Below are 12,968 nucleotides of genomic sequence, written 5' to 3'. Positions count from 1 at the left end.
CATGATGAGAGGATGCTTGAGAGACAGATTGGCACACTCACCCGAGCCGTAATCACAGAAGGCTTTCAATTCACCAGAAGGTAGCTGGGTTCGGGTTTTCCCATCACCCTGACCGGGATAAAGTGGTACAGAAAATATGTGGACTAAGCTGGTGCGTATTGAATCATGTGAGTGACAATATCTGGAACAAAGCTCATTCAGTTTCAATTCCCTGGAGGATGAACCAACAATGGCGGTTCGACTCGACTGTCTAATTTGAGTCTAGTATTTCCGGGAGACGCTCTCCACTTTTTGTTTAAGATGTTAATGTGAAGACTTCACCCAGTTGTTATTGTCTCTTTCTTCTCGAGCGACATACCTCCGTAATAAGCATGTTACATGTTCAAATTGACTGCCGAACATTAAAGGCGGCTGCTGTGTTTCTCAACTCACCCTCGACCCACTGGCCCGCTCTCCTGACACAGCTACATTATATTTCTGATTGCACTCTTGAGAGGAATTATCCCGTCAAAGGCATTTATGTGTGTCAAAGCCATAAATCAGTTTTAGGAGTCACATTGTGTGGACTTTCAGGGACAAAAAGCGAGGCCTCACAAGACGAGTATAAATCCTGGATGCAGATAATTAGTAGTGTTTGGTCTACTGAAACATGCTCGCGTTTGTCAATGTAATTCTATTACCGCTCTCAGAAAGTCAGTTTTTCTTGTTAATCTCGCCAACCGAGCGAGAGCATCCCGGCGGTGGTTTTGAGTGACGACGGCTGGACGCCGCGTTTCAAAGGCACTCAGGCGAACGCTCCCCTGCCATCATCGATACGCCCGCATAATCCGCATTTCACGCTCATCGAGATGCTTTTTGATGTGATAGAATTTTTAGAGGCAATTATAGCATTCCACAGAAAAAAAGGAAGAGCCGCACCAGTAAAGGTGCTGCGCAACAGATGACTGCTTTCATGTGCTCGTACTCCCCGCATGGAAGAATACATTATAGGAAAGCCATTAGTGGAATTTTTCCAGACAATGTCTTTAGAATAAAAGTTGACTTCCATCAGTACATTTTCTATACCGTTTATCCTTTTTAAGGTTTGCAGGGGGAGCTGGAATTAGGGATTGCATGTCAATCAGATTGTATGTGGTCGTGAATGGATCCTTGAGTTGGACCTGTAGGGCGAAGCTGCTGTATCTCACAATAGACTTCAACAAAACGGGCTCTGTTGTCATTTCTGCAAGATAATGCAAAAACTGGGGATGCCATTGAAGGTTGATGTAAGGCTTTTTCATAATTCTCTTTAATTTGTATCAATGGAAAGCATCAGTTAGTTATACCAAACATGAAACTGATCCAAATTCTGCCTTGGTGGAGGTCTGAGCTCTGCAGCGTGCCATTTGAGTTTGGTGACAGGAGTATGCAAACACTAGCAGACAAGAACTGATTAAATTTTGATGTGCATTATACATTTGGTCGTGATCCTAAATTGTTTTCGCTTTTAAACTTAACGGGTGTCTGGTACTGAGTTTCATTATAGTCAACCTTGTTTTGAATGCTGTTACCACAAAACTGATGAAGTGTGGTAGAGCCCATTAAAAATGGATGTCAACATTTGACTTAATTTCTTAATGAGCACTTCTAAAGACATTCCCTTCTATTCAGACTGTGGGCACCCAAAAGGGCAAACACACGTTGGCTGTGATCCAAAAATTTGATTGTTCAGCTACGGTGGAGGCCTGTGCACTGCTGAGTGCGGTTGAACTTCGTTTCTACTCATTAGAGAGTAGCAGGGAAATAATGTGACAGATGTGACTTAGCAGATGTTTTCACCACACACACACAACAACAAGACACACGTTGCGTTTCAGAGCGCACGGCAGTAGATACAGTATGAGGTATGAAAGACCTCTCAGTCTTCCTCCACTGCAACGACGCTCTGTGTTTTCCAGTTCCAGTCTGTTACGCAGCGGCAACATGCACAAGAACAGATGTTTAATTGATTCGCTTTGGCGTGACAGTGTCATTAGTTATCTCGGTTTAAACTGAAAGTACCTATGCTCTACTTTTCCATCCCGCACTTCCTCTTCTCTATCTCGCCCATGAAGCCGTCTCGAGCTTTCTGCTCAATGCTTTGATCGTAACACCTGACTTGTGAGCTGTATATGTATGGGATGTGTTTAGTGTTTACCTAGAAGTGAGTCTCCCCTCTTGAGGCCTGAGTGCGCAGAATGAACACCGTAAATAGCCCTGGAGGAGCCCAGGAGGCGGGGGAAAAAAAAGCTCTCAGACATAGTCTCTAGCCACTGCTCCGCGCACTCATTGACGCACACGCTAAAAATGTGCAATTGAAGGGCTGCGTGTCTGGAAGCCACATTTCAATTCAAAGAAGAAATCTGACCTCTTAGTGTGGACAAAAAGTGTTCCAGTTCACTTTAAGTGTGTTATTTTGGCCACGCTGGTCTGCTTTCTCTCGCTCCTTCTCAGACTTTCACTCATTGAGGTTATTGTCAGCTGGCATGGTGTAGCCGTGTTATTGTTGGAACAACGACTATGTAGGTCGCTTTCTCCCAGACAGCTCCAAACTGCCACTTTTAAAACATCTAGTGACAATTCTCATGCAGCCTATCCTGTCTTCTCCTGTGTGTTTCACTGCTGTCGCTCCCATATGCTCCAGAGTCTGCTCACAGCTTCGCAGCCGCTCTCGTTCATTCAGAAACTGTCGGCTCGTGCGGTTGAATAGTATCGTCAGCGTGTGATTGCGGGTAATGATCCGCCGCGCTTTGGCCACAGCACTTTGGGTTTTCTGTCGCCAGCTTGTAGACGCAGTGAGGAGTTTGGAAAGAGCGCGGCCACTGAGTTTCAATCCGTCGGCTTCTGGATCCCCCGCCAGGCAAAAGCTGCTCTAGACAAATGGTCCTGTGGCGCTTGCAACAGTGATATTGGGTAACAAAATGTGCACATATTAATAAGTCATTTCAATTGAGGCAGGTGTTGATTTGCGCTGTTGGGTAAGTCATTACCAAAATGTAATTCATTGTAAATTATTTCGAGATGTCATTTGAAGCTAAATCGTAATATAATAATCCTAATTTCATACAAAATTTGGGCCTCCAAAAAAATCCATCCATCCATCCATTCGAACCACTTATCCTCAGCGCCAACGTGACCCGTGCTTTTCTCTCAATCAATGACTCTTAATTCTTGGTGTCAGGTTGTAACAGTGGAATTACAGCCTGGGTAAAGGCACTTTCATAAAATTTTACGTAAACTTATAAAAACGTTCAATAGCTTTATGCTGATTTATGTCATTGCCTCAGTCTTATACATTGCCGGCGAGTCTGCACTTTTCCACTGCATTCTTTTAAGTTCTGTTATATTTCTGCGTAAATGCCTAATGTCAGCCAATAATACTTTGTTTTTCCCTCCATCCAGCTCTGAAAGTTGAACCAGATTGCTTGCTCCTGTGGGTCATTTTTGTCTATATTTCAGTAGGTGTGCTTGTGTGATTCCCACTGATAAAGTGTATTTATAGGGCCCCTTTTCGCTGTGCGAGACGTGAAGATATTTGCGTCTGTGTGTGTTAGTTAGCCGGCCACAGCGTTTGCTTATTCTCCCTCTGGTCTCCAGAATCCATTTCGTATTATGTTGCTCAATTCAAACCATGTCCCTTCGCCCCCGTTTTCTGAGCGACCCCATGCAGCTGGCGGTATTAAACGTAATGGGTTTTTCAGTGTTGTAGCAGCACTTGAAGCCCATTTGAATTATGGAGATGTGAGGAAATGGCATTTGAGTTGAACTGTTTTCAAGCAACAGGAGCATCATTTTGACCAACTGCTTAAAAAACACAAATCATTCATTACTAATACTCCCAAAAATCTTTATTTTGCACTTGATATATTTAAATACATTTTATAAAGCGTGAGTGTTAAAGTCTAAATCTATTTGTTGAAAACACAATTTGGGTTAAAAAATGACTGATTCTTTTGCACACAAAAAACATTTTATGGTACACAATAACCCCTTTTTTTTAAAAAAAAAAAGCAAACTCGGGTCGATTTGACCCAACTTCCTGGGTCGGTCCAATTTTTAATCCAACCGTTTTAAGGATGTAGTGAATGTCTGAAAGGTGATGGTTATTAAAATATTTGTATGACTTTAATTAACGTGTTAGTTGAATTCCATAATTGCATAACTTTAGAATTCTATAATAATGATACCCGTACCAACTGATGCATTAATTTACTGGGCAGTGCAGCAGTACGAGATGGCGATATCTAAAATCTGACTGCTTGTCAGTGCTGGAAATCCTCATCGTAATTTCTAGGAAATAGACCGATGGAGGTGGAAATCCTTCTCTGCGTGAACTGGGAAACATACCTAATAATTTTCTGCCACGAGTGTAATACCGCAGTACTGTAATGCAAAAAAACGGCACCACAAGTCGGAACCACAAAGCATCTGTCTGTGAAACGAGAGAAGGCGCGTTTGCTGTCCTGCCAACAACTATTGCTTAAATTTCTTTCACTGTAATACTAATGACCGATTTTCTTTTTTCACTAATAAAAAGCAGCATTCTCACTTTACACAAGCAAAACAATGAGTTCCTGCTGTGTGGTAGCCGGCAATTTCTATTACCTCATTGGTGGTTAGTGCATGGCCGTGGCTTGCTCATTCACAGGTTGCTCATGTAATTTTGTACGCACTACTTTACATCTAGCAGAATATTATCACTCGCAGTTTATAAAACGTTTTGCAACCGTTCTGCTTAGCACTAGGTTTTGAAATAGTATCAAAGTGTGGATGTGTGGCTCTTCCAGTACTAGTTAACACATCACAAGGGGTGGCAGGCATTTCATCACAATCTATTCTGAATATCACAACGCTGAAACTATGTTGAACTCCAAGATGAGCAAAAGCAACTTTATTGGTGGTCCTTTTCCCGAAAGAGCTCGAGCGATCGCATAGTTGCATCAATGACTCAATCCCGGAATGGAGATAGAAGCGATGACTAACAATCTTTGACAGGATTAAGCAAGAACTCTACGCGAGATGAGGAACTGTGGTTCCATTTGTTTATAGGGGAGCGTCAGCTTTCCACAAAGTTCTCCTGCTACCTCTCAACGCCTCTCTCGTTGCATCCCCTCACGTTCCTCTTCGATCCCTTTTCTTGTCCTTTGGGTGTCATTAGGAGTGACCGCCCTGGAAATGAGACATTGGCAGGTCGGCATGCACGCAAGCACCTGTCTGCGTAAGCACCTGTAATGAACACCACATGTGCACGAATCACAACGCAGGCTAATGAACGCCGCTGCGTTATTTATTTCCCACCGTCCTGACGTTTGGCCTGTCAATGCACCTGTGTACACATGCACACGTACACGCCATCTGTCTATAATGGCCGTTCTTTTTAGTACTGCATAGAGCTACAGTCCCTCGAGTGGTCATTAGACGAGTGAAGGGAAAGAGACCCTTGCTTTCCGCGTAGATTTGGAACACGTTTTTGGGCCGTGCTCAGCGATGAGGAGTTGAGTTGGCGGGTCAGGACAGGGTGGACCAATAATGCTTGGCGATTGCAGTAGCACACAAACATTCAAATCATCCCAAAATGTCTCTTTTTCCAACAGAACGCATTTGCAATGACGGTCAGCACTCAGCAAAGCATCTGCTCCCATTATATCCACAACACTTAGCTTTTTGGCCTTGCGGCCTTTCCCAAATCCCCTCCGCTGGCTCCCACTAATCCCTGACAATAGTGGAAGGACACGGCCAAGAAGGGGTGCGGTTGCGGGTGTAGGTTGGCAGTTCCCAGAATAAAAAGAAAGGCGGCTCAAATGTCTTGCGCTCACATAGCGCTTCTAGAATAGACCAGGGAGAAGAAATGCCAGCTTGCCCAAAAAGCCTGCTCTTACGAGAATTTGGACAGATTATGAGCTGTGCTGTACCTTTGAATGTTGTTAAAACCTGCAAGGTCAAAGACAATAGGGTCGCTGAATGTCCGAAAATTTTGATCAAGCTTTCCCAAATGAAATATAGCAAATAAAATCTGCTATTCCCTGTCAATTTATCACCATCATAAAACCTTTACAAACACTACAGGGCATTTGTAATAGCGTTTAAGTATTTTTGTTGACATTAGATTAAAAAGTAAGCTATAAGCACCATTAACTGTTAAATGTAAAATCATAAAAATAAGTAAAAAACAGTCAAAAAACAATTTGTGCATTTTTTTCTTCTGCAAAAAGTGCATAAAGAAAATAGAGCAGGTGGAAATTAAAGACAAAATGTTAATGCTTGTTTTTGTCTTCTCTTCTTTGCAGTGAGCTGAATGGAAACAATCTCACACGCATCACCAAGACTGACCTTGCCGGGCTCAAATACATCCGAGTTCTGTAAGTTTTGTTTCCGTCCTCCACGCTCTCTGACATCACATCCCATCATAGCAGGCCCCGCCTCTTAAAGGCACATGCATGTATGGAACACAAACACTAAAATATCCACAGTATATTCTATATAACGATTTTACTATAGTTTTTTTCTGTTCAATTACAATTGGTGGTGTTTATACATTTTACAAATTTTGATCACGCTTTAATAGATAAATGGGGCAATAGTGGAATTAGTTTTCACGCAGTAGCATGAACTGAATCATCCAGTCCTCCTCATTTTTTAATTAACAGAAGCTATCCTTCCTTTTGACTCTGTTGGAGGTAGACAGTTTTATTCTTATGCTGGTTTTAGCATTGTAAAAAAAAAAAAAAATCTAAATAAATTAACATTCTGTGACTTAAGAACAAGATCATATAGTATCTCTTTCTGAATGTACTAACTACTCATGTATACAGACACAGTTATACATACTAGTTACAAAGCTCACATTAGCATAAGCCCAGTGAAGTGGGCTTATTGAGATGTACTCCACAGTACATTAAGCAGCCAAGTGTTTGCAGCAAGTGATGTAATGGACTTCTCTCTCACTCTGTATTGTCTGTCGTAGCATCATTTATTGCACCCTCGACACACACTTCCGCCTGCCCTCTGTTCCTACATATCAACAAATAACATGTGCATGCGTGCCGCTCCGCACAGTTAACACACTCGGTTCAAGTAGCAGGATTCCGAGGGTATTAAAGTACTCTTGTAAAATCAGGAATTGAAGCCGACTTTTAAATCAGACGGGTGGACATTTAACATTTCTTCAGTGTAATATAAGCAGCCCACAAATCTTTCTGGCCCCTTGGAGTCCTATTTTCAAACGTCGTTATTCCCCCTTGACACCCCTCATCCACTGCTTCTTTACTGAACCTTATTCACAGTCCTGCTTGTCATTGTCTGCCTTCGCATACCGTCTGCGCCATCTCCTGCCCCCTCCACATGGGGTTAAATAGTCCCATTGAAGGTCACTACAGGGTGAGAGAGGTCAACAAAGATAGCAAAATGTACTGTTTCTGTATTTGATGTATGAGACACACACATATACAGTATGTGTGCATGTCATTAAACAAAATGTTATTTAAATTAAAATGTGCACATTCTGGACATCTAATCCTGCTGATCCCTAGAGAACCCTCAGTAGGAAACTAAAAGAAACAGCAGTATATATCTTTGCTGTCAGCTGTCAGTGTAACGTCAACACAACCGATTTAAATCCCCTTTGTCCGGCGCCATGTATAAATTAGTAGTTTGTGTGTTCATGCCAAGAAAGACAATCACTTTTAGAAGATTTTTTTTTAGATGTTTAGATTTAAGATTTCAAGTTAGAAGTACTCGTATTTTCCCCATCTAAATTCATGAGGAAGCGATCAAAAGTGAATTGCACTTTTCTCTCAATGTTTATGGAGCGCAAACAGTGATTAGCATTTATATTTGATGGCGAGGAAGTGCAGACTGCTGAGTTGTAGGAGACGGGAGAGGTGGCCTTCAACACGGAACAGTTGTATATGTAATGAAGGAACACTCTTGTTTCTCCTATAAAGTCTCCTTTTTGACTTTGTGTTATTGTAACACTTCCAAAATCATCCAAGGGGAGCTGGCTGTGGCAGTGGAAGTTAGAAAGTGTCCCTGCATGTTTATAAATTAAGAGATGTTTTCTTGTTTATTTTTTTATTTTTATTATGATTTTTTTTACTTTGATTTGTGAGCATAAATTTGAGATCCTCACATGGTATGGCAGCCAAAAACTCATGCAAATCACTTCACATGAAACAGCGGTTTGGCTTCAAGCTGTTTATTGCCACTCCCAGTTGAAGTTTATCCATCCATCCATTCATCCATTTTCTGTACCGCTTAGTCCCCACGGGGGTCGGGGGCTTGCTGGAGCCTATCCCAGCTGTCATCGGGCAGTAGGCGGGGGACACCCTGAACCGGTTGCCAGCCAATCGCAGGGCACACAGAGACGAACCACCATCCGCACACGCACACACACCTAGGGGCAATTTGGAGCGCTCAATTGTCCTACCAAGCATGTTTTTGGGGATGTGGGAGGAAACCGGAGTGCCCGGAGAAAACCCATACGGACACGGGGAGAACATGCAAACTCCACACAGGGAGGGCTGGTGGTGGAATCGAACCCGCACCCTCCTTACTGTGAGGCGGACGTGCTAGCCAGTGCGCCACCGAGCCGCCTCAGTTGAAGTTTACTGTCAAAATAAACATAAAATTCCAGGTTGTGTGTTTGTCCTCTGGCTTAATGCTAATGCACAATGCAAATCGCCGCGGACGAGCTAGCAAACAGCCCTCATTTTGCACGATACGACCCGTCAAGATAATTGAACAATGGTGCAGCAACACATCTAGACAAACAATATAACTTTATAAAAACCAAGTACCTTTTGAGAAATGGGACTATCTCCATGTTAGTATTAAACTGTGTGGAATTAAATTATCCTGCCCATTAAAATAAAGTCTTAAAAAATCTTGGCTTCCTTAAAGCTGACCTTCCATCCCTCCTCTCGCCCGCGTTTGTTCTCATCTCCACCCATTGCAAGCCTCACGGACCACACCAGAGCCACACTTTCTGAGCCACATTGGAAATCTTTCCTTCCCTGCCTGCCTTTTTCTGCCAAGATTCCACACAGTGCCCTCCATCCACACCGCTGGCCTCTGTGTGGTTTTGAGGTGTTGACTATGTTTTCACCCAAGTATGAATACAGACCCACCGACAGAAGTCCCGCCAAGCATACCTTGGATATTTTGATAATAACCATCAGTAAAAGCGTCTTTCCGTATTGTAATACTAATACTCCTTTCCCTGCAGGCAACTGATGGAGAATCAGATTACCGCCATCGAGCGTGGGGCTTTTGATGACATGAAAGAGCTCGAGAGACTGTGAGTACCACCCTGTAGACAGACACGTTTATTGTATTTCTAAACCTGAGCTAGTGGGTCCACGCATTACTCGAGTGTAACGTGACTAACAAGAGGAGCTGTCTATAAAGGCACTTTCCTGTCATTCAGCTGTGGGCAGATGGTGCCGGGAGCATTTCTTGCTACCTGCCTCCCTTCACCGCACGCCTTAACCCATGTGGACAGACCCATCACTCCTCAGCAGCTTGTAAAGCAGCCCCTGGAAAGACATAAGCAAACACGGCCAACCACACCTCAACTGGCACATTAGCAAATCAGTAGTGCTAGCCACATGGAAACCTGTGCCGCAGATGACTTTATGGGCAAGCGCGATTAGTGGTGAAACCATAAAAGACTCCCTTAATCCGAAACCCACATTAACAATTGCAATTGCTCAAGGCTATGCTCAGATCGTCTTTAAAAGTTCCCCCCTGCAGAAATGAGTAGATATATTCCCTGCTTCAGACCACTGTAGAAAATAAGCGGCTGGTTCTACGATATTTTTAAAAAGCCACAAACTCAACAGCAGGTACGCTTAGAGGCTGTGAAGTGGGCACACAGTTAATTCCCATTATGCACTGAAGCGCCACCTTAGTCGTTCCCAGTGGTGAGTGGCACAGGTCCCAACATCTGTGTCAAAGTGTGTGCGCTGTGCTCTCAGATTTGCAACCTCTCAGTCACAACCCACTGCATTCACTCTCACGGGCCTCGAGTACTCGGTGGAAGGAGAGAGTTGTGGTTTCCAACAAATTAGCAACAGGCTGTTCTTCATTGACTCAAATGCTCTATTTGCATATAGCCTGCCAGTCTTGGATGTGACGTGTTTGCCAGCCATTGTTCCAGTCAAGAAACATTGTGTATTGATATAACTCAGATCAAATCCGCACATGTTCTAACATGTAATTGATGTAATTCACTTGTTACCGAACGGGAATTTCGGAAAATTGTTACTCTCGGAAAGATGTAATCCTACCCCGGTGTTGTAATGTCACTACGTAGATATAATTCACTGCGTTTTAATTCCCCCTGAACTTTCCCGTGGATATTTATGTGACATTAAGGGGTAACACAATAGCCCGTGGCTACGCTGATTCGACTGCATCTTGGAGAAATTATTCACAGCTTCCTCACACAAGAACATACACACACATTCACTGGCTGATCATATGCTCTTCCTGCCATAGGCGCCTGAACCGTAATCAAGTGCAGCAGCTTCCAGAGTTGCTCTTTCAGAAGAACCCTGGCCTGTCTCGTCTGTAAGTAACTGCAGTCTTTTATTTTTTTCTTCAACCATCCACGCTCCCCTGCTGCTTGTTCACATGTCATCTCTCAACACTCGTCTTGCTCTCGTGTGCTGTAACACTGCTCAGCAAGGTTTCATTTACCAATGTGGGCTTTGGTTTAGTGTGCACAATTAAACAGCAGTCAGACATAAATTTTACTTAGAGAAAGGCCACTTGAGGTTTCAATGATCCTCAGTGTTCCATTCTGGCTTTTGGACTCTTGGGCTTGCATTCCTAATCATCAGGAGTGTCTACTAGAGAGACTGCACTGCTGACAGGGAAGTTGAGTGTGGCCCAATTGATTTTGGGCTCTGTTCCAATTTAAATACTTATTGAGTTATTTCTGTCGGTGGACTGCATCTCTATTCCCTGATGTACACACACACACATGTGCCCCATGTAGTAAAAGTACGTAATGCTAAGCCTCCTCTGTATTCTTTTTTCAAAGATTTCCATCATTTGGCTAATCAGTGTCCCTTGTTGCTAGCTGATCGTTGCAGCTCACATTATTCCAGTTACCTGCAGCATCTGGGAACAATAAAACAGTGGGACATGGAAAAAGCATTTCCCTGCCATCTATTGACGCTGTGGTTTGTACTTGCTTATGACCCTTATTTGCGAGACCCCCCCCCCCCCATCTGCTTATCTTGCGTTTGATGTCGAATACCATCTTGAATCTATTTGTTGCTCCCTTGTAACTGTCTTCACACGTCACTTGTCGTTAAGCCAAAGTCGTCCTGTCAGGTTTGAGAGCAAAGCGGCATGGAAGGCTTGATTACAACGCGCTTGTCTGTCTCCCTGGACGAAACCGCCGCACGGCCTTGAACAAGCGTGACCGGTCCATCTGTGGCGAGCGACTTTGCCAACAGCCATCAAATTGTGCTAACGCAGCTCCCCTGTTTCATCCAGTCTGACTTCACGCTCATTATTCTACGCCGGCACATCCCGCACAATGAGACCTTGGTCACGTCGGCTAAATCGATTCACAATGTGTACACGGTCATTTGTTCTTGATCCCTGGCTGAATTAAAGAGAGCCATAATGGGGCATGATGCTTTTCAGGTGCCTTGTATATTCCTAAGCAGTTAAAACAAATGAGCAGGCCAGCCACACAGAATTGAAAATAAAGCAACCATTATGACGCCTGTGGTAGATTGACGGATTGATTTGTGAGAGACTTAAAGAACAGCGGGGCAAAAAGACAAAGCCTTTTCTTAATGTGTTTCTTAACTCCTGATGTGTCTGGGCCACACTGCGGGTTCTGGTTCCATGTCTGATGCGGTTAGATTACGGCCTGTCTCACTCCTGCCGGCAGTTTTTAATGGACTTAAAAGGTTCTCCATTCTCAGGGGAAGCCTTTTGCTGCTATTTCGTTTGTACCTTTTGTCAGAAACAACTAGGGTATGTTAATGCACTGTAAGTTAGTTGTGCACCTTTGCACTTGCTCAAAGTTGTTAAATTGCTAAAAAGGTCTGCCTTTCCAATCCTAACATAAAAGATTATCATAAAAAGTAGTGCACTCACCCAGATTACTCTCTTCATTTGAATGCAAAATGTCTTTCTGAACCTTTTGCACTTTTGCTCATTGTCTCAATTACACCCTTTATTGAGCTCAATTGTGTCTTGAAGAGAAGCTTTAGTGGAAAAAATGAGCGACAGACTCACAAAAATGAAGGTCTTTAGGTTAATGAAGGAATTTGTGCGTGGGATTAACATGGTAATGGTGGTATGAACATTTCCTCTATAAAACTCCACTTATTGTATGAATTTTAAACATGATGCTACAGGTGCCTTGTTTTAAAAGTTTGTAAAAGTCTGCTAATAGAAGACTGTTGAATGACATGAATATATTAGTGTTCGAACTTTGTCCGAACCGTCGCGAGCACATCCTAATTATATTTGCAGGGGCAGAGTTGAGATAAATTGGAATTCGAGATGATTAGCGATAGTTAAGGTCTGTTACAAGCCGCTCAATGATGGATGGCGATTGGGTTCAGAGATGCAATTTAAACGACTATATACTAGAGGTAAGCGGCATGGCATGGAACATCAGTGAACAGTGAAAAGAGAGTTACATTCATCAATGTTAACAACCTGTTGGCCCCCTTGGCCTCATCCCACTCCCACTTCACTACACGGCTGTAATCTACTCATCTGTGCCTGTAATTAGCGTCTCCTCGCAGTGGGAGAGCAGGAGGAAGTGAGGACCGTGTGACAGTGGGGGGTAAGGTGAGAGCATTTGGCGTCTAGAGGAGAACAGTTAGCCGAGGAGCCGCCCCGGAGGGACGCAGCATCTGGTTTAAGGTCAGGATGGGTTCTGGGGGAAGTGGAGGTGAAGGTTGTTGCGTTTTGTT

The 12,968-nt window shown here is 43.4% G+C and overlaps 1 protein-coding gene across 1 annotated transcript in view; it reads left to right on the top strand.

Annotated features, from left to right (window-relative positions):
* The window catches only part of slit1a (slit homolog 1a (Drosophila)), a 68,101-nt gene that overhangs the window by 2,642 nt on the left and 52,491 nt on the right, over window positions 1–12,968 (top strand). Inside the window, exons 2-4 of the mRNA XM_061285705.1 lie at window positions 6,306–6,377; window positions 9,242–9,313; window positions 10,516–10,587. Coding sequence (XP_061141689.1) covers window positions 6,306–6,377; window positions 9,242–9,313; window positions 10,516–10,587 — 216 coding nt within the window. The remainder of the gene's footprint in view (window positions 1–6,305; window positions 6,378–9,241; window positions 9,314–10,515; window positions 10,588–12,968) is intronic.

Source organism: Syngnathus typhle, linkage group LG8 (assembly GCF_033458585.1).
Source record: "Syngnathus typhle isolate RoL2023-S1 ecotype Sweden linkage group LG8, RoL_Styp_1.0, whole genome shotgun sequence".
Classification (NCBI taxonomy): domain Eukaryota; kingdom Metazoa; phylum Chordata; class Actinopteri; order Syngnathiformes; family Syngnathidae; genus Syngnathus; species Syngnathus typhle.
Note: the sequence above shows the minus strand (reverse complement) of the source record. Positions and strands in the feature narration are given on the sequence as shown.